The sequence below is a fragment of the Ilyonectria robusta genome (genome assembly GCF_021365365.1).
Source record: "Ilyonectria robusta strain PMI_751 chromosome Unknown BGZ61scaffold_67, whole genome shotgun sequence".
Classification (NCBI taxonomy): domain Eukaryota; kingdom Fungi; phylum Ascomycota; class Sordariomycetes; order Hypocreales; family Nectriaceae; genus Ilyonectria; species Ilyonectria robusta.
In genome coordinates, this window is record NW_025764501.1 from 94,463 (window position 1) to 111,791 (window position 17,329).

Genomic DNA, 17,329 nt, shown 5'->3' on the forward strand with positions numbered 1-17,329 from the left:
GTCAACGGAATGCTCGACCAAGCAACTGGCTAGAGCGTAAGCAGGATTGAAGCAGTGTGAGAAATAGGCGGTCCGCCCAGTCCGAGGTGTCTGGACTGGACCGCCTGTGTATCCGGAAGCACTGGACTGGACCGCCTGCCATAATTGGACTGGTACCAAGAGTCGGACCCAAAACTTGATGCGGCGATGTAGTTAGAGTGTAGAAATAGTTGATTATGCCTAGTTAGGCTTCAGCAGTTGCCTGCGCAGCCAGGCTGCCATACCACCAACATTTTACTCTGCAATGTCTGCTTCGTAGATTTCGAAGGTATGTAGGTTGGTCAAATAATCATATTTTCCACCAAGCTCAACCAATCAGATTGCACCATTTACACACATAATAATGGGCCTTAAATGGGCGGTTTAGTCCAAGAGCCCATTATGGGCCGCCTATTTCTCACACTGGCCATCTGTTCGGTCGGCCCATAGTTGCTTAATTTTCTTCAGCCGGAGTTGAGGGTGGAGGGCCACAGCGGTTACATAGACTTCAGTGTCGTCGAGCTTCGAATAATACTCGTTCAGCTTCTGTCATCTCATAGCAAGGCAACACCTCCCACATAAGGCCGTTGCGGCCCTGCCGTGGATACCCTTCGAGTTTCTTTGTGACCAGCATCAACGGTTTTAATATCTCCATATATCTTGTGACCGTGACCCAGTCCTCAGTTGACATCTTATCTTCCACAATCAAGGGTTTGGTTGGAAGCTTGATATGCTTATCTGACGCTAGTCGTCTATTTTTCTGTGTAACCCACTCAAGACGTGTATTGTGAGCGTGCTCCTCCTCAGAATAGGCATCGATTGGGGCTTGATTGAGGACGGAAGGCATAGTAATGTGAGTTCCACCGAGTATCGTTCGGCCGTTTAAGCTCGGCAGGGGGTCGGCGGGGCTCATCGTCTAGAAGACAATTTTGGGTCTCGATTTGTAGCGCTTTAAACTCTCTGGCGCGGCGGCGGCCGGCGTGTCTATCAGTAATCCACATAATGATGTTGCGGAGCTTGCCTAGGGCGCCTTTGCGCCTCCAAAGCTGGAGGTCGTCCTGGAGGGCGCGAGGAGCATCACTCTCCGTCTCGAATTCCCTTAGATCCTTGCCATACATGATCTGCGTGGCCATTTGAAGCCAAATATTCGTCCAAGCGCCTCCACGCCTGTGTTGTTATTGCCCGCGTTATCCAGGACGCAGTAGCCCACGCGCTTCTCGAGGCCAAACTCCTTGATGATCTCCCCAACGCCGTCTGCAAAAGCCTCGCCCGTATGGCTCCCGTTGATTGACGGTATAGACAGGAGGATCTTCTTCTTGCCAAGGGGGTCGAGGAAGTGTGCGAACACTCCATTGAGGCTAATGTGACGGGACAAGGGCACGAACGAGGTCGAATGCGACTTGGGTAAAATGATTGTTTACAAGGAGAGAAAGAGATTAAGGAAAACTCTGACTTAAGCTATTTACACAATATTTATAAAGTGGGACTATTCATAAAGTATGAAAGTCAAATGATCGTTCCCTCACAGACGAGTGCCACTGGAACGTCGGCGGCTTTATCGTTGCTTGATTTTCGGGCGTCGCGATACGGGCTGGTGGTGGCAGCAATTCTGGTTGCTGCCTTCGCGGGATTTTAGATCGGAGGTCGATGCCTCGGGGGGTCTAGGCGTTTGGGCTTTCCGATCTCAAGCCAAGTACGCTTGTGCGTCATTCATCAGTATCTTGATGCTTCTTCGCGAGTAAGATTAGAGTTAAGATTAGAGAAGCTCGTTCTGTTTCTTACGCTCGTCGAACGGCGACATCCAACCAGCAGGAATCATGGCTTGGAATGCGCAGGCTCACCGTCCAAGGTGGCAGGAGTAGAACGAGGATGGTTCTGGAAGGGTATAAATCGGGGCTACCTGTTTCCCGCGAGACTCCTTTGGCGGCTTTAACCAACAAGAGTGCCACCGTAAGTTGGAACATATCGTTCACGACAGTTCCTGACCTCCAGCGGGTTTTCCTGAACCTCCCTCGTTCGGACTCGAAGTGTTGTTTTGCATCGGCGCCGGAGTGTGGTTTGGATGTTTCGAGCGCAGATGCGAGGAACGGGACACGGCCTCCATTTGTCTCTTGATGTGTTGATACATGCAGCGGGAGTAGGTTGGCAGGTCGATTGGAGTGGGCGGGGAATTGGGGTTGGATACGGAGTAGGTGCCTTCTTGTCTGGAAGACATGGTCGCAGAAAACAGGGATGGACATCGAACGAACGGGAATCGAATCGATAGATTCATTCGATGCCAAGTCTTACGAATGTCGAATCGAATTTCTTGGCATTCGATTCGATGTCGAATCTGCGGCGTGCCCATTCGATTCGCATCGAATCGAATGTGACATGTCCTGTTCGATGTTCGAATACATCGATTCGAATGTGGGGCATCCTATTCGACATTCGAACCGTACAGGTCACCATATGATTCGACATCGAATCGATCGCCCCCACCCGTTCGATCGAAAATCGATCGATTCGGTCGAACAGAGAGACGCGATGTGCGAATCATGACCAAGGGGTGGATTCAGCGCGATTCGCAGACGCGTTAAGAGGCCCCTGGCACTCTCCTCGACGCGAGAAGTGCAACGCGATCAACACTGACAACAATTCATCTTAATGCTAAGATGTGTTAGCAAGTACATAACATGACCCTAAAAGCCCATAGCATACTAGGTACCCTGCAACTACAGCAATCATCCCTGTCACGACCCTGTCTAACCGCCCCCCAGCCCGGAACGGATTAACGCGCCGGCCACCGCGAATTGCCAACAGGTTTACCAGTTGGGAATGACTCCCATGGTCACAATCCCGACAAACAACCCACCAGCAGGTGCTTTACAGGAATGTAACGGACAACCCAATTTAATCTTGTAATAAAACACTGAGTCGGTTTCTATGAGGAATATATATTTGTCGCGTGGGGGGTTGAAGTATGAGTTATTGTTGCTGTAAAATACAACCTCCCAAGTTAGGAGGTACCAAGGTCGTCATATAAAGTAGGTGGGGCTTACAGTAGTTTTTAACGCAGGAGTATAGGGTATGTTTGTCCCAGTAACAGGCCGCTATACAGAGAGGGGGATCACCAAAAACACGCCGCTTTTTCTGCAGAATAATAGGAAGGAAGCAAAAAGAAAAGAAAAGGAAACCAAAAAAAAACTGTCTCCGTATTTCTCTCTACTAAAAAGTTTTTACTGATGCCAGCTTTGGCATGATCAGATGAATATGTCCGGCTCGAAGTTTTCACGCATTGGCGAGTATGGGATTCATGATCTTCCTGCCCCCCTCTTTAACTTTTTGGTTGTCTCGGGGACCTGCGCCTAAAGCCAGCTTTGCCTGTGAACCGATGTACCAGCGACTTCACAGGTGCATCCACTTAGAGCCTCAACTTCAAGTCCCCACCGTTCCGCCCCCTCACGTGAACGGTTTACGAAAATCTCAAGAATCCATTCTGAGTTGACGCCAGATTGGAATGAGCACAAATGCAAAGCCGGTATGGGGACTCGGCTGAGGAACGGGATGGCTTTTTTTCAAGGTTGGCCCGTAGTGATGCGTCTGTGCTTGTGGCATGAGCCAATAGGAGCCTCTGACGCAAGTGGAACAGGGAATATATGGAATCTTACCCCGCCGTCTGTGGACCTAATCAACGAGACCCCGATTTGGCTGGTTGCCAAGTACTGAGAGCTTGGTGGAGCGGCACTTGGGAGAATCTCCGTACACCAATGGTCGGAACAAAGTTTGGCTTCTTACATACAATGGCGGCTTCACGCGCGACTCTCTCGCCTTGGGCGCGCCAGGTCGTCGTTCGCGCTGCTCGCGAATGCATCATTAATCGCACAAGACTTTGCATGTTTAGCGGCAGTGGAGATGTCGCGAATTTCGCGTTGACGACAAAATGGGCGTGATATACGCGTGTTATTGGCCTCAATGCCTGTCCAGTCAGTGATGGATGGATGGATTTAAGTTGAGCCTCAGTGCAGTCTCAATGGCTTCCAACAACCTCGACCCACGCGACCCATCTGTCCGACTAGCTAAACTAACTGCATCATGATGTCCTCCGAACCATTCTCTTTGAGCCCTTCGTCCTGGAATCAACCAGGTGTGATGGAGCGCGATGAATTCTCTTCTTCGCCAGCCGCCCCGTCTCCAGGAACCTCGTTACCAACGACGCCATCGCTCCGTCCTCGCGGGACTGCCGCCGATTTTATTCAGGTCGATTGGACACTCTGGGGCCGCCAAGAGTGGGCCAAATGGCCCGGATTCGAGCGTTATACTGGCGGCCAAGACACGAGGGCATGGTGGCAACAATATGGGTATCGCGTTAAGGACCGTTCCACCTCGCGGCAGGGAAATAAGCTGAAGTGGATCTGCGCCGACTGCTTTGCCCGAGGTTTCAAGAAGAAGTCGGACTTCTGTTTCGTCTGCTCGACAGGAGTCGCCATCAGGAAACACCTACTCAAAGCCCACGGGATTCTTGTAAGTGTGTGCCTCTCATCTACGGTTTGATAACGTGCTGATTTGGCAGGCCCCGAACAAAGTTGCCAGCCCCGTGGGGGGCTCATTTCTAAATGACAGGACCATCACCGACTTCATCGATGCCGACTTCAATAATCCCCACGACCAGTTTCTTCTCAGCAAGCTGCGTGGAAGATTCAGCAGCAAAGGCCTCCGAGTACTCCTCCTCGACTGGATTACCTACCATAACCTGCCGTTCAACATTGTCAATACCGAGCGGTTCCAGCGGATCCTTCTCTACGGCAATCCCCTCCTTGATGTGACCCACATTCCCTCTGCGAAGACGCTGCTTCGCATGCTCGAATCCGAGTATAGGGGTGCCGTTGGGCCGGTAACCGAAGTATTGCGCAGCGCTCGATCCCAGATTCATTTCTCCTTCGACGGTTGGACATCCAAGTCGTACACTTCGTTTCTTGGGATCAACGCTCAATTCATTGATAACCACTTTGTCCAACACCGAATCCTCCTTGGGCTTCGACCTCTCTCGGGCAGACACAACGGTGCTTCACTTGCCGATGAGGTCGCTGATACGCTCGCATTCTGGCAAATCAACGACCCGGACAAGGTTGGCTACTTCACGCTGGACAATGCTGCCAACAATGACACCTGCATGGACGATCTTGCCTTTGAACACGGCTTCTCAGCTGAAGAGCGACGGATCCGCTGCGCTGCGCATATCTTCAACCTTTGCGTGCGGGCAATGCTATACGGTTCGAAGCGAGAGAACTTCGCGGCAATCATCGCTGCCGATGGTGACGATCAAGATGACGATGAGGAGCTAGTTGATCAAGCTATCGACGAGGCCCTGGATGTAGAAATGGAAGACGGCACGGATGAAGACTTTGAAGCGAACACTGCCGTTGGTATCCCAGAAGAGGACTTCCTATCATCCCACCCAGCCCCGGAGGAGATCAATGGAGCCACTTTCAGGGAGTACAGCCAGAACGGCGCCCCAGGAATGCTTCACAACATCGGGATTCAGCTGCGAGCGACTACACAGCTGTACGAGCAGTTTCTTCAGTCTCAGCGCAAGGAATCCGGCCATGAATCAACACTTCACTGGGTCTTCAACAATGCCACCAGATGGAACTCGGATATGCGGATGATGGAGAGGGCCCTTCGTCTCCGCCCGGCTCTCAATACGTTCTTCAATGACGTTCAGAACCGTTGGGAAACTGAGGGTCTTTGTGACAAACCGAAACCGGCAGTTCTGCAATACCGCTTAAGTGCGTACGACTGGAAGGTTATCGAGGTGCTTGTCAAGCTTCTGAAGCCTTTTGAAATCGCCACCAAGCAACTTCAGGGCGACGGTATTCCCGACGCGAGGTCGACTTGCGGTAGTTTCGATGAATACTTCCCTGTCTTCGAGATCCTACTTGACCACCTCGAAGGAGCTATCGAAGGCACAATCTTTGAAGAAGTTGAGGATCCAGTGAGCAAGGAGAAGAAGGACGTCGAAGTCGCCATCTACGACGGGCTCGATAGCAGAACCCGTAGATTGCTCAAGGTCTTTATCAAGCTCGGATGGAAGAAGCTGCACAAGTACTACAACTGTCTGACTAGCGCAGCTTATGTCGGCGCTGTTGTCTTCAACCCGGCGAAGAAGTGGCGCCTTCTCGATCAACTGTGGTCTCGAGTGCCTTCTCGTAAGGCCAAGGGTTGGCGATTAGAGTACGAATCCCAGCTCTTGGAGATCTGGGAGAGTTACAGGGAACGCGAAGTTGACTACGAAGTCTTCGCTACATCTGACGAGGCCTCAATGGATTACATTGAGCGGAGACTTGCCAGGAGTGTAGCTGGGTCGCCATGCGCCCAGGGTTCGTCCTTGGCAGTGTCCAGTGCCCGCAAGAGCACCCGAAAGACGAAACACACGACAGCAGGAGCGACTGCTGATGACGAATATGCTCGGTACTGTGCTGAGGATGTTGTCAACAGTCACCACTACAGAAGCAGGCCGATTGACTGGTGGAAAATCAACAGGAATCGGTACCCGCGACTGTCTCTGATGGCGGTTGATATGCTCACCATCCCATCGTCGTCTGCGGAGAGCGAGAGGACATTTAGCAGTGCAGGACGTATGACGGCACCGTTGAGAAGTCGGCTGAGGAGGGAGATAGTGGCGATGGCTCAGTGCATTCGATCATGGAGTAAAGCTGGGATCTACACGCCTTCACTGCCGCTGGTTAGCCTCAGTGATGATCAATGGGTTGACGCACTTGCGTCGCTGAGGGGGACGAGTGACATTTAATCTGCCTAGTACCTGCCTTTGCACAATTGACGATGTTCTGCGATGTCTTATCTGAAGCCGTGATACCTTCTAAACCCGCTCTGCACCTCTCACCACTCTTCTGTCGGGGTATGACGGCATGACGGCCTGGTGATGATGACGACGGTCCATTTGGTTCTAGGTCCTATTGGTGTTTCGGTCTCCGCCGGGATTAGTTCTACGTTCGATCGAGTTCGAATCGAATTCGATCGAATCTTGGCATTCGATAGATATCGAATCTACGGAAGACATGTTCGATTCGAGTCGAATCTACGGCACAAGAATTGTGGCGCGTTCGATTCGATACGAATCTGCGGGAGATGTGTTCGATTCGAGTCGAATCTACAGGACAAGAATTGTGGCACGTTCGATTCGATACGAATCTGTGGGAGATGCGTCCGATTCGATTCGAATCTACGGGGTCACATTCGATTCGAACGCCAAGGCTTGGCGTTCGATTCGATAGATTCGTAAGATGTCCATCCCTGGAATTGATTCAATGGTCAGTTGAAAATATTCAGAAGCCGGAGGTTTAGAACAGTGCTTAAATAGACCAAACGTTGATTTCACAAACCCGTATTGCCAAAATCCAAAGAGTCAGATTTGCCATAACAATAGGGGTCCCATTCCCCAGAGATAGAAGGGCTCCGAATTCCCCAACTCACTCAACCCCCCTATTTCCGCACCCATTATATTAGCCGTCTTATGAGTGTCTAAGGCCGTGTTTAGATCCCTCCGAGAATTATAAAATTCAAGGACTCTCTGTAATGTGAATATATCACCAAATGTGACTCGTCTTTTGGGAGTTGCGGCTCATAATCAAGATTTCATAAACCGGCTCTGGGTTCCACGCCCATTGCGTACTCTCCATTACCTAGCTTGTGAATGGAATCCACAGAATACTTTTTTACTCTCCATGCGGAAACGATAACGAGGCTCATCTCACTATGATGACGCGGCTCCACGAGCCGCAGCGTTCCAGAGGGTCCGTGGTCGCCAATCTCCCCTAAAAGCGGATATTTAGACTGGGCGAAGCAAGGTCGGGTGTTTCTTCGAAACCCTTGCACTAAATAACGAAAACGAACCTTAGAGTGTATCTAAAATAAACCTCAGGCCTGGGTAGAATTGCGTAACATCCATTATTACCGTGAAACGGACAGCAACAGTGGAGAAAACGCGATGGCCTAGCTCTTGCTCGGTAATGGAACCAGTGTTATATAAAGGCCAACAGCCCTTCTCATCTCCAAATTCCTTTCACACCACACATACATCAATCTGAACAACAACCTTTCAGCATTGAATTCAAGAAAACATGCGTTCTTTCGTATTTTTGGCTGTTTTCGTCTCCTTGGGCCTGGCGGCTCGACCATTCCTCAACGAACCTGACACTGGGTAGGTGCTGAATAGTTAATTCTAAGCTCCTAGACGCAGACGAAAGCTCATCATGAATTTTAGAATCGAAAGTGCTCTTAAAATTGTCAATGGATCGCTCCCGCCTTTGGACAGAGTGCTTGGGCTTCCGGACTTTGACTACGTTGCGAGAAACGTGATGGATCCGGCAGCCTACGCATACGTTTGTCACGGCGCTGGTAGCGAATCATCTTACAGAAACAACCTGGAGGCGTATAATAGATTTCGCTTCCGGCCTCGTGTGATGGTGGACATCACCAACATTGACGCCAGTCTCAAGTATGTCGAAGAGTCGATCCCTATGAACCCATCTCTGACCGCCAACCAAGCACATCGATTCTAGGACATGAGTTCGCTGTACCATTTTTCATCAGCCCCTTTGCCTCAGCTGGCCTTGCAAACCCGGCAGAGAAAAAGGGCTTGTGGAGGCAGCGGCGAATCTTGGTGTTTTGTATATTGTATGAACAGTCGAAAACCTATCCCCGTGCGACAAACATAGTGACTCACATGACGACAGGCATCCCAAAGTTCAACTCTGTCCATGGAGGAAATAGGAGCATTGAAAAGTGACAAACAGGTCATATGGCAACAGGTTAGACTAACATAAGCGGCAGTTGGTATAGCTTTCTAATTGTATAACAGGTCTCGATCTCGAATCTTGACAAAGAGCCACCTCAAGATTTATTCAAGCAAATCGAAAGAGATGGTATGCAAGCCATTGTACTCACTGTTGATTCATCTGGAGACCGAACGGCCTATCGTTCACGGAGAAGATTGGAAGATACCAGCATCGGCCGAGATCCCCGGTACACTTTCATGACGTGGGATTATTACCAGGAGCTCCAGGCCATGACATCCCTTCCCATTATCCCCAAAGGAATTCAAACTGCTGAGGACGCTCGAAAGGCCATTGAAGTTGGTGCGCCGGCTATATTCCTCTCAAACCATGGCGGTCGCGCTCTTGACGGCTCTCCTTCGCCACTAGAGATTGCCTGGGAGATCTATCAGCGAGACCCCAGTGTTTTTGAAGAAATTGAAGTGTATGCTGACGGTGGCGTCCGATACGGCACAGACTTGCTGAAACTCATGAGTCTTGGTGTTAAAGCTGCTGTTAGGACGTCCCTTCATGTACGCAAACCTCTATGGCACTGCAGGGGTATCTCGAGCCATCTCTCTCCTCACTAAGGAAGTCACCAGCGCTGGAGCAAACCTTGGCTTGGCTGATATAAAAGATATCGAACCCTCTTTCGTAAGTTGCATCAAAACATTGCACCGAGTTAAGTACTAATTATGATAGCTGCAAATAACATCAACGGCATGAATAGCTGAATTGATGTTAAGTTGAGACATTAGACTCGAGATAAGCCAGGATTGTTAGTTAAGGAGCGTTTAGCTATATACAGACGAGTCAATTATGCCCAGCGCCTTGCCCAGAGGCCGTTCTGCTGAAATACACACTTCGTACTTCCTCGATTATCCTGTTTCGGTAAAGCTCTTTATAACCTATTATTAAATTCCGGATAAATTGAGGTGCGTTGGAGCTCTTGATTTCTATCTGAAAGAGGGTTCTAAGTAGGTCTTTATCTTAGCTATTATGACCATCAGGTAGGCCTTCAAGTGGTCTATCAAGGTAGCTGAAATAGGGGTTTGACAGTAACAGGCTCTCATGACGATCCCAATAAGCTAGGTATATAAAAGACTCAACTAGACTTGCTTTGCTCCTGGGGCTAAATCGCGAGCATGAAGCCTGTTCAAGACTCTGTCAGCTTCACCCGGACCATGTTTGCCCCTGCCAGATTGTCGGCGACGAGGAGCTGACACTTGTGGCAATCGAACACCGTGAGGAACGCAGAAGGGTCTTCTGGCTTCTATACAGTCTCGATAGCCATCTCGCTTGTCTTTCAACTCAGTTCTTTCCATTCTGGATTCCTGCTCCAGGTGTACGGTGAGGCTGGTTTCCTTCTTCTTCACTCTCACGTTATTAATGGACGAGTAGCGCCTTTGCCCGAGTTGATCTGGGAGATCCTCGAACTTGTCTCACTTGACGACTTACAGATGAGGTCCATGGGCCTCCGCTTGTTGCCTCTGGCACTGGATTTTTGGAATATTTTCTCCTATACTCGGTGACACATTGAGTATCGTCAACGGTTGCATCACCAGAGGTCCGTGGGCAGGAGATACTCATTGCCTCCTCTTGATGCAGGACCAATTAACCAATACAAAGCAAGTCTGGATGAGCGAGGTCCTCTGTCTGCATATCGAGGCTGGCTGTAGGGCTTTACTATTCGCTCTATAGCGTCGTGCTATTGTCATCGCTCTGTGCTTCTTGGCGCCCCCCATATACCCGGAGACTGGAGCTGGCGAATGCCATGGTCTTCCAGCTAGGCCCTCCGGCCATCCTCGCCGCTCTTATCTACCCTCTGACACTAGAATCTCCTCGATAACTGGTCTATAACGGCAAGATCGATAAGGCTATGGGAGTGATTGCTAAGTATCACACCTCGAGCGAGCGTCTAGACGATCCTATCGTTGTTGCTACAGTGAAGCAAATTCAGGACTCCATCGAGACGGTTGACACAAAGCCTTGGGATTTCACTACTTTATGGAGCACCAAGGGCGCAAGATATAGGCTATTCATTATCTTCATCTAAGTCCCTAGGGGGGTTATGGTTCACCCTGGTTCCGGTTCACCCCATCAAGTCACCAACCCAACTACATATAGAACCACAACTACTTCAATTTAAAGGCTAAAAATACAAGAAAAATACCATTTGAATTGCTCAATCGCTCTCTTCGACAGAGGGAGTTCTATATCGCCTTGCGAGCCTAATTGACCTTCCAGGTTGTATTGGAGATGGCTCCTCATCAGTACTACCATCTACCTCTTCACCATGAACCACAATCGTATCCTCTTGGGCCCTAGCCTCAATAGTGCGTTGAGCTGGCTCCCGGTTGCGTTGTGCAGCTACCTGAGCAAGGCTGATGAAGGACTCGTTTGGATTTGGCTGGACTTTTCGACGTTTTCGTGGATTAGCCTGTTCCAACTGCGTAAGTAAGCAGGCTATCTCCCTGTCTTTCACGGCAAGCTGCGCAGTACGCTTGTCAAACGACTGGGCAATCTTGCGAACTACTAGTCGCGAGCCTGGGGTTCTTGCCTTACTACCTAGTAGTTTGATGACGTCCTGGCTCTTCTTTGGAGTGGAGATATGGCTGGGGACGGGGGAGTAGGTGTCTGGCTGTGTGGGTATATTACCCAGCGAGAAGACAGCGTTTTATGTGGGTTCCTGGGGAATAGACCTGTTGCCCGCCAGCCAGCCTCGATATTAGCCTTCCGCAATCCTTTTTCTCGAGCTTCCGCATAGAAATCAAGAATTTGACCTTGCCAATGCGGTCTGAGTCCGTAAGAGCCGTCCAATTGGTGATAAGCTTCCTATACTCCGTCTTCAAGCTGGAAAAACAGCCAAGATCCAAGGGCTGTGTAACGTGCGAAGTATGGGCTGGCAAGAATAAGATATAAATATTATTCAGGAAGCACATCGTCATAAAATCCTCGGTAGTATGCGAACCATGGCCGTCGACAATAAGTAGTCTTGCTGCTGAAGGGTCCTCAGGGGTTGTTTGCGGTAAAAAGACCATCTCTACTTCTCTAGCCACTCAAGCGCAATATCGTTACTTGTCTAGCCGTTGGCAGAGTAGGTGGTATACCAGGTAGGATATTTCTCGAGTAATTGGTCGCCAAACCACTGATCTTGAATAGAAGCCCCCTTGAAGATAATAAGAGGCTCAAGGGCTTTGCCGGTAGCCGATATACACTCGATAAACGAGGTCCAAGTGCGATTGCAGCTCTCTTTGACAGGTGCCTGGCCAGGAGACCTCTCTGAACTGCCAATAACCAAGCCGTTAACCCCCATACCTTCCATAATTCCTCCCTCGTCCGCATTGTATCGCCGTTGGGGGGAATCCAACTGACAATATCGTAGAGCTCGAATAACTTGTTGATATTGGCTGGGCTGGTTGCGTTAACTCGATCCCAGGCAGTCCTGCGACCTATCTTGGTGTTGATAGTTGGATGGCGTTTGACGAAGGTACTAGTCCACTTCTTTCCAAGTGGTTGGTGGTCCCCTTGGGCTCGTAAGATCGCCGAAGCCACAGCGCGAACTTGGGCATGCAAAGGCGCGTAACCAAGGCCTTCTTGCAGTAGAATCCACCTAACAAGGTCTTCTTCTTGAACTATAGAAAGCCGCTGTTGGTTTTGGTGGGCCACAGAGTGTGGTTGTCGGCCAAGAAGCCGGTGACGAAGTGTCTGGGTAGGTATGCCATGGATCTTGGCTGACGTTCGGATGGTTTCGCCATGGAGGATATCTTGGATGGCGTTGTCTATACCGGCCGTAGTGTAACGAGGCATACTGGCTCTCTGGAAGTCTAAAACACGAAAAAGCAGTTTAATTGATCGAAGTTGTGATAGTTGACGAAGGGAAATAGGTTGCCGACGCGTCGACGCGTTAGCAAGGATTACGCCAAGGTCCTCCCTGGAACAACAGAAGCTTTGGGCCAGGAGAACGAAATCCAAATTGCAAAGATAGCCTGGTTGAGCCGAAAGGACAGCGCAAAGGCGTATGGATCCATGGTAGTATATCTCACTAAAAATAGGGATGCTATGAGACTTCTACAGGAACGCTACTTCCATGCAGCCGGCGAATCGGCATACACCAGCGCCTTCGAGCGCAGAACCGGACCAATGCAATGCTATAACTGCCAGGAGCTCGGCCATAAGGCATTCTCGTGCAGCAAGAATCGGGTGTGTGCAAGGTGTGCTGCCGAAGGCCATCATCATAGTGAGTGCCAGGCGCAGGTACCTAAGTGTGTACCCTGTGGTGGCTGAGTGAATTAAAATGCGGTCTAGATACCTATTGCGGACTCAATCCCCCAAGGTTGTTCCGCCAGGGGTACCAGTCTTGTCCATTGCGGTTTCGTTCCAAATGCAGGCTCGCTTGTCTCTGAGCCCGAATACCCTCTGAAACTGGACGCGGTGTTTGTCCATGGTGCCGATTATACCCGCACCGACCCAGATGGAGCCCATGGCCGTTTGAATGTATCGAGCATCTTGCAAGATAAAGCGACTGGGGCCACCATATGTTACGAGTACACGGGCATCGTGAACCTTGCGGGTCCGGCAGGCAAGGTTCTTAGCGGCAGTCCAGATGCTGCTACAACCCTGTTCGGTGATTCATGTCAGTACAATTCTAGGCTCTTTACTAGGACTCTTATTCTAATCTGGGCGTATAGTCACACATGTCAAGTTCGAGGTCGGAGATAGACTGTTTAAGGAAATCGAGAACAAAGTATACGTCGGGGCTGGGAGATTTATTGTTGAGAAAGGCAAACCTCTTGTTGTCGAGTACAAAGTGAGTGAGGTTTCACAGGGACATTAAGGATTGTTAAGGGCAAAGTGTCTTGGTCTAGTTAGGTTTTGTAGGTAGTTAACGGAGAAAGTAGAGGCAGTAGGCATGGGACTGCGGGAGAGCTTTAGGCCCGTAACACCAGTCAGGCATGCATACCACTACTGACTAGCTAGGTTTCTAGAGTTATCAATGAAAGGGCTATTGAAGTAAGACTAACTTACAGAAAAGCAAGAGAAAACAAGTGAGTCTTTGTACTGTAGCCTAATCTTGGAGGTAATTAAGTCTTTTACCTTAAATTAGAGAGCTAGACAGCGCTTCTTCTTTCTACCTAGTAGTGGAAAACAGCTATTGTGCATCTAGAATTATAGAGAGATAGGAGAGCTGTGGAATGCATCCTCGCGAGAACAAGCACCTGACATAAACCAAGACCAACCTCAGGTGAAAGATTGAGAACCAGTGTAAGAAACGAGGGTCAGGTGCCCACATTCGATGCTGGAAGACACCTGATAGAAGCAGTTGCACTCCGATATATACCTTCAGTTTTCCTAAGACTCAAGCAGTTGCGCAATTCTAACTACGCAACGAGTTCTTAGTCAGAGCTCTGTCTCTGCTGGCCGTGGCCTTATGCCCATAGAACAATAAAAACAAACTGGTTTGCCCTGTTGATGCGTCTAGAGACCTTTCATTGCCAGACATCCCATGGATAATTATCCTCTGCATCTGTAGTCAGTATAAGGGAGATTTTCAACTACAACACAGGCCATATTTCGGCCACACTAGGTAGTGCATGCTGATCTATGGCAAGGAAATTGAGCATCATCACAGTCGGCAGCCTAGGCAAGTAATCGGGTGGCGTCAAGGCCAATTAGCTTGCTTGGATCACTTGACTGTCTTTTACCAGATGCAATTAGTTGAACTCGGCGCAGTAGCCCCTGAAACAGTACCTATGGAGCACGAGGTTTGGCTTCGTTACCGTTACCGTTATCGTTATCGTTACCGTTACCGTTACCGTTACCGTTACCGTTATTGTTATCGTTCTCGTTATCGGGTTCTGCTTCTTTGCTACCCCTGCCGCCGACTTCATATAGGAATCGACAGCAATAAAACTCTCCCGAATGCATGAAACGTCGGCCAGTCTGAGCTTTTATATTTCTTGCGTCATTGTCCTGAGACAGACTCCTGTCTGACCGTGACTCTTTGTCGATCCAATACTGGGGGATGTTGGGAGGATCGACACGCTAAGTCCAGTTTCTTCTTTACGGGACAACCGTAAATGATTCGCAATCTACGCTAATCAAGGAGCGCGTAATTTGTCCACATCTATTTCGAGACATGCTGGGGTGAATCTGGCGTAAGCAAGGAGTTGAGTGGCAGTGCAGATTGGCAGTGCTTGTGCGATCGGGTATTACACAGCCGTTCGGCAGATACTCAGGAGTCCACTCCATGGAATTTAGTATTGTTGATAAAAGGCAATTTACCGCTATCATCTTCAAAACATTATTCCAGTTTGGACCAACCACCATCAATGTTCAACAAAGACACGAGCTGCATCGGCAATCATGGCTTTGGAAAACCTGCTGTTCCTCGGAGGCTGCGGCCTCGGATTGGTAAGTGGTTTTTTGCAAAGAACGACAGATGCCAGCTGCGCTAACGGCTCAGATAATTCTCTACACCATCAGTTCCGTGTGCTATAACATTTTATTCCACCCTCTACGAAACTTCCCTGGGCCCTTTTGGATGCGAGCGACGCGCATGACGTATTGCTACAAGCTCATGGGGGCAACCTCCCCTTCGAGATGCTGGACATACACAAGAAATATGGCACAGTTGTCCGTATCGCCCCTAATGAGCTGGCCTTTGGAGATCCAAACGCGTGGAATGAAATCATGGGTCATCGGGTAGGGGCCAAAAAGGGCCCCGAGTTTGAGAAATCTACTGCATTCTATCGACCCATGGGTGGCCCTAGCGATATCGTCAACTCCGGCGGGGATGAGCACGCCACGCTCAGGCGCCTCATGTCTCACGGCTTCAGCTCTCGCAGTCTAAAAGAGCAAGAGCCGTTAATCATGAAGTATGTCGACCTGCTGACACAGAGACTGCACCAAAATTGCGACAAGACAGTGGACATCATGTCTTGGTACAACTACACGACCTTTGACCTTATCGGCGATCTTGCTTTCGGAGAACCTTTCGGCTGTCTCAACAACTCGGACTACCATCCTTGGGTAAAGACGATCTTCCAGATGGCAAGACTAGGAACCGTCTTCCAAACGGCCAGTTACTTCCCTTTGTTGCGAAGTCTTATCATCAGGGTTTTGTCAACGAAAAAGATTAGGGCGAGGAAACTACAGCACGCAACCATGACCAAGGAGAAGCTGCTCCGACGCATGGAGCTTGGAAAAGCTGGAGGAAGACCTGACCTCATCGACAATTTGCTCAGGAAAAAAGACGAACTTGTAAGAATCATCGACATCCGCACTTCCTTTCGAACTATTTCTTAGGACACCGCACCCGATTGCACAGCTGACAAGGCGGACTGAAAGGGTATGACTATGGACCAAGTGGTGAAAAACGCTGGCGTACTCATCATTGCAGGGTCGGAAACAACTGCCACAGTCCTCTCTGGAGTGACTTACCTGCTATTGAAGAATTCCAAGGCCCTGAGCAAGCTGACCGAAGAAGTTCGAACCACGTTTCAGTCTGAGGAAGAGATTGATCTTACTTCAGTGAATAAGCTGAGCTATATGTTAGCATGTCTAGACGAGGCTTTGCGAATGTATCCACCTATCGCGGGCGGTCTCTCCAGAGTCTGCCCCGAGGGCGGCGCTACAGTGTCCGGCCGGTTCATCCCGGAGAACGTGAGTTGTTCTTTTTGTGTTTAACCTATTGCCAGATCTCTCCGTCATCGCCCACTAGGTTGGCTAATTTAGTGCTACCTTAGACTATCGTTGCTATCCATCAATGGGCAATGTATCACAACGAGAACCACTGGTCAGACCCCATGGAGTTTCGACCTGAACGATTCATAGACAGCGTAGCTTATCAGAAAGATCGTCGGGACTCACTTCAACCGTTCCACCTCGGGCCTCGAAACTGCCTTGGTAGGAAGTGAGTTCCAGCCCCTGGCATTCTGTTCTGATCAAAGATCGCTGACGAGATGACTACAGCCTCGCCTACGTTGAGATGAGAGTTATCTTGGCTCAGGTCATTTGGAACTTTGATCTCCGTCTCGCTGAGGAAAGTCACGACTGGCTTGAACGACAGAAGATATACATTCTCTGGGACAAAGGACCGTTGATGGTTAACCTCGTCCCTATGAAGCGGGTTTGATGGCGATCAGTCAATCTATTGAGTCGGATTGGAAGAGGGTTCAAAATATGGAGGCCAGAATTGTGTATTTTGCTACTGTGACCGACCCTCCTACGGATGAACCAACTGAGAGCAACAATGTGGAGGCCAGAGTATTCGTTCGTGGGGTAGTTAGACGTCCAGCCCGGTCTCTTGTTGTTTTCTACCGCCATTTTAGCCCTAGCTACGAACTGTATACGCTGTTGAACTCACGAGCGCGCCATCTCAATCTTCATTCTAAGAGTTGACTGAAGTGGGTTTCTCGTATATGAATGCAAAGAGGCATTTGATGACCAACGACGAATCACAGGAGGTATAGTCACTTGATAGCGTTAGCGTAGGC

The 17,329-nt window shown here is 49.6% G+C and overlaps 5 protein-coding genes across 5 annotated transcripts; 3 read left to right on the plus strand and 2 right to left on the minus strand.

Moving 5' to 3' along the window:
* Positions 1-526: 526 nt before the first annotated feature.
* BGZ61DRAFT_374058 (uncharacterized protein) lies at positions 527-709 on the minus strand (the record flags this gene model as incomplete). Its single annotated transcript, XM_046242304.1, has 1 exon — positions 527-709. The coding sequence occupies one exon, from the start codon at positions 707-709 to the stop codon at positions 527-529; it is 183 nt and encodes a 60-aa protein (XP_046094108.1).
* Positions 710-1,987: 1,278 nt separating this feature from the next.
* Positions 1,988-2,233, minus strand: BGZ61DRAFT_374045 (uncharacterized protein; the record flags this gene model as incomplete). Its single annotated transcript, XM_046242302.1, has 1 exon — positions 1,988-2,233. The coding sequence occupies one exon, from the start codon at positions 2,231-2,233 to the stop codon at positions 1,988-1,990; it is 246 nt and encodes an 81-aa protein (XP_046094109.1).
* Positions 2,234-8,138: 5,905 nt separating this feature from the next.
* On the plus strand, positions 8,139-9,524 carry BGZ61DRAFT_500688 (uncharacterized protein; the record flags this gene model as incomplete). Its single annotated transcript, XM_046251600.1, has 6 exons — positions 8,139-8,218; positions 8,282-8,515; positions 8,566-8,680; positions 8,754-8,828; positions 8,879-9,332; positions 9,391-9,524. The coding sequence occupies 6 exons, from the start codon at positions 8,139-8,141 to the stop codon at positions 9,522-9,524; spliced, it is 1,092 nt and encodes a 363-aa protein (XP_046094110.1).
* A 3,642-nt stretch (positions 9,525-13,166) lies between these two features.
* On the plus strand, positions 13,167-13,668 carry BGZ61DRAFT_374029 (uncharacterized protein; the record flags this gene model as incomplete). The annotated part of the gene is made up of 2 exons (XM_046242300.1): positions 13,167-13,467; positions 13,523-13,668. Coding segments are annotated over 2 exons (447 nt in total), but the record flags the coding sequence as incomplete, so codon positions are not given.
* Positions 13,669-15,434: 1,766 nt separating this feature from the next.
* Positions 15,435-16,968, plus strand: BGZ61DRAFT_541633 (cytochrome P450; the record flags this gene model as incomplete). Its single annotated transcript, XM_046255066.1, has 4 exons — positions 15,435-16,094; positions 16,182-16,496; positions 16,580-16,746; positions 16,806-16,968. The coding sequence occupies 4 exons, from the start codon at positions 15,435-15,437 to the stop codon at positions 16,966-16,968; spliced, it is 1,305 nt and encodes a 434-aa protein (XP_046094112.1).
* Positions 16,969-17,329: the final 361 nt, after the last annotated feature.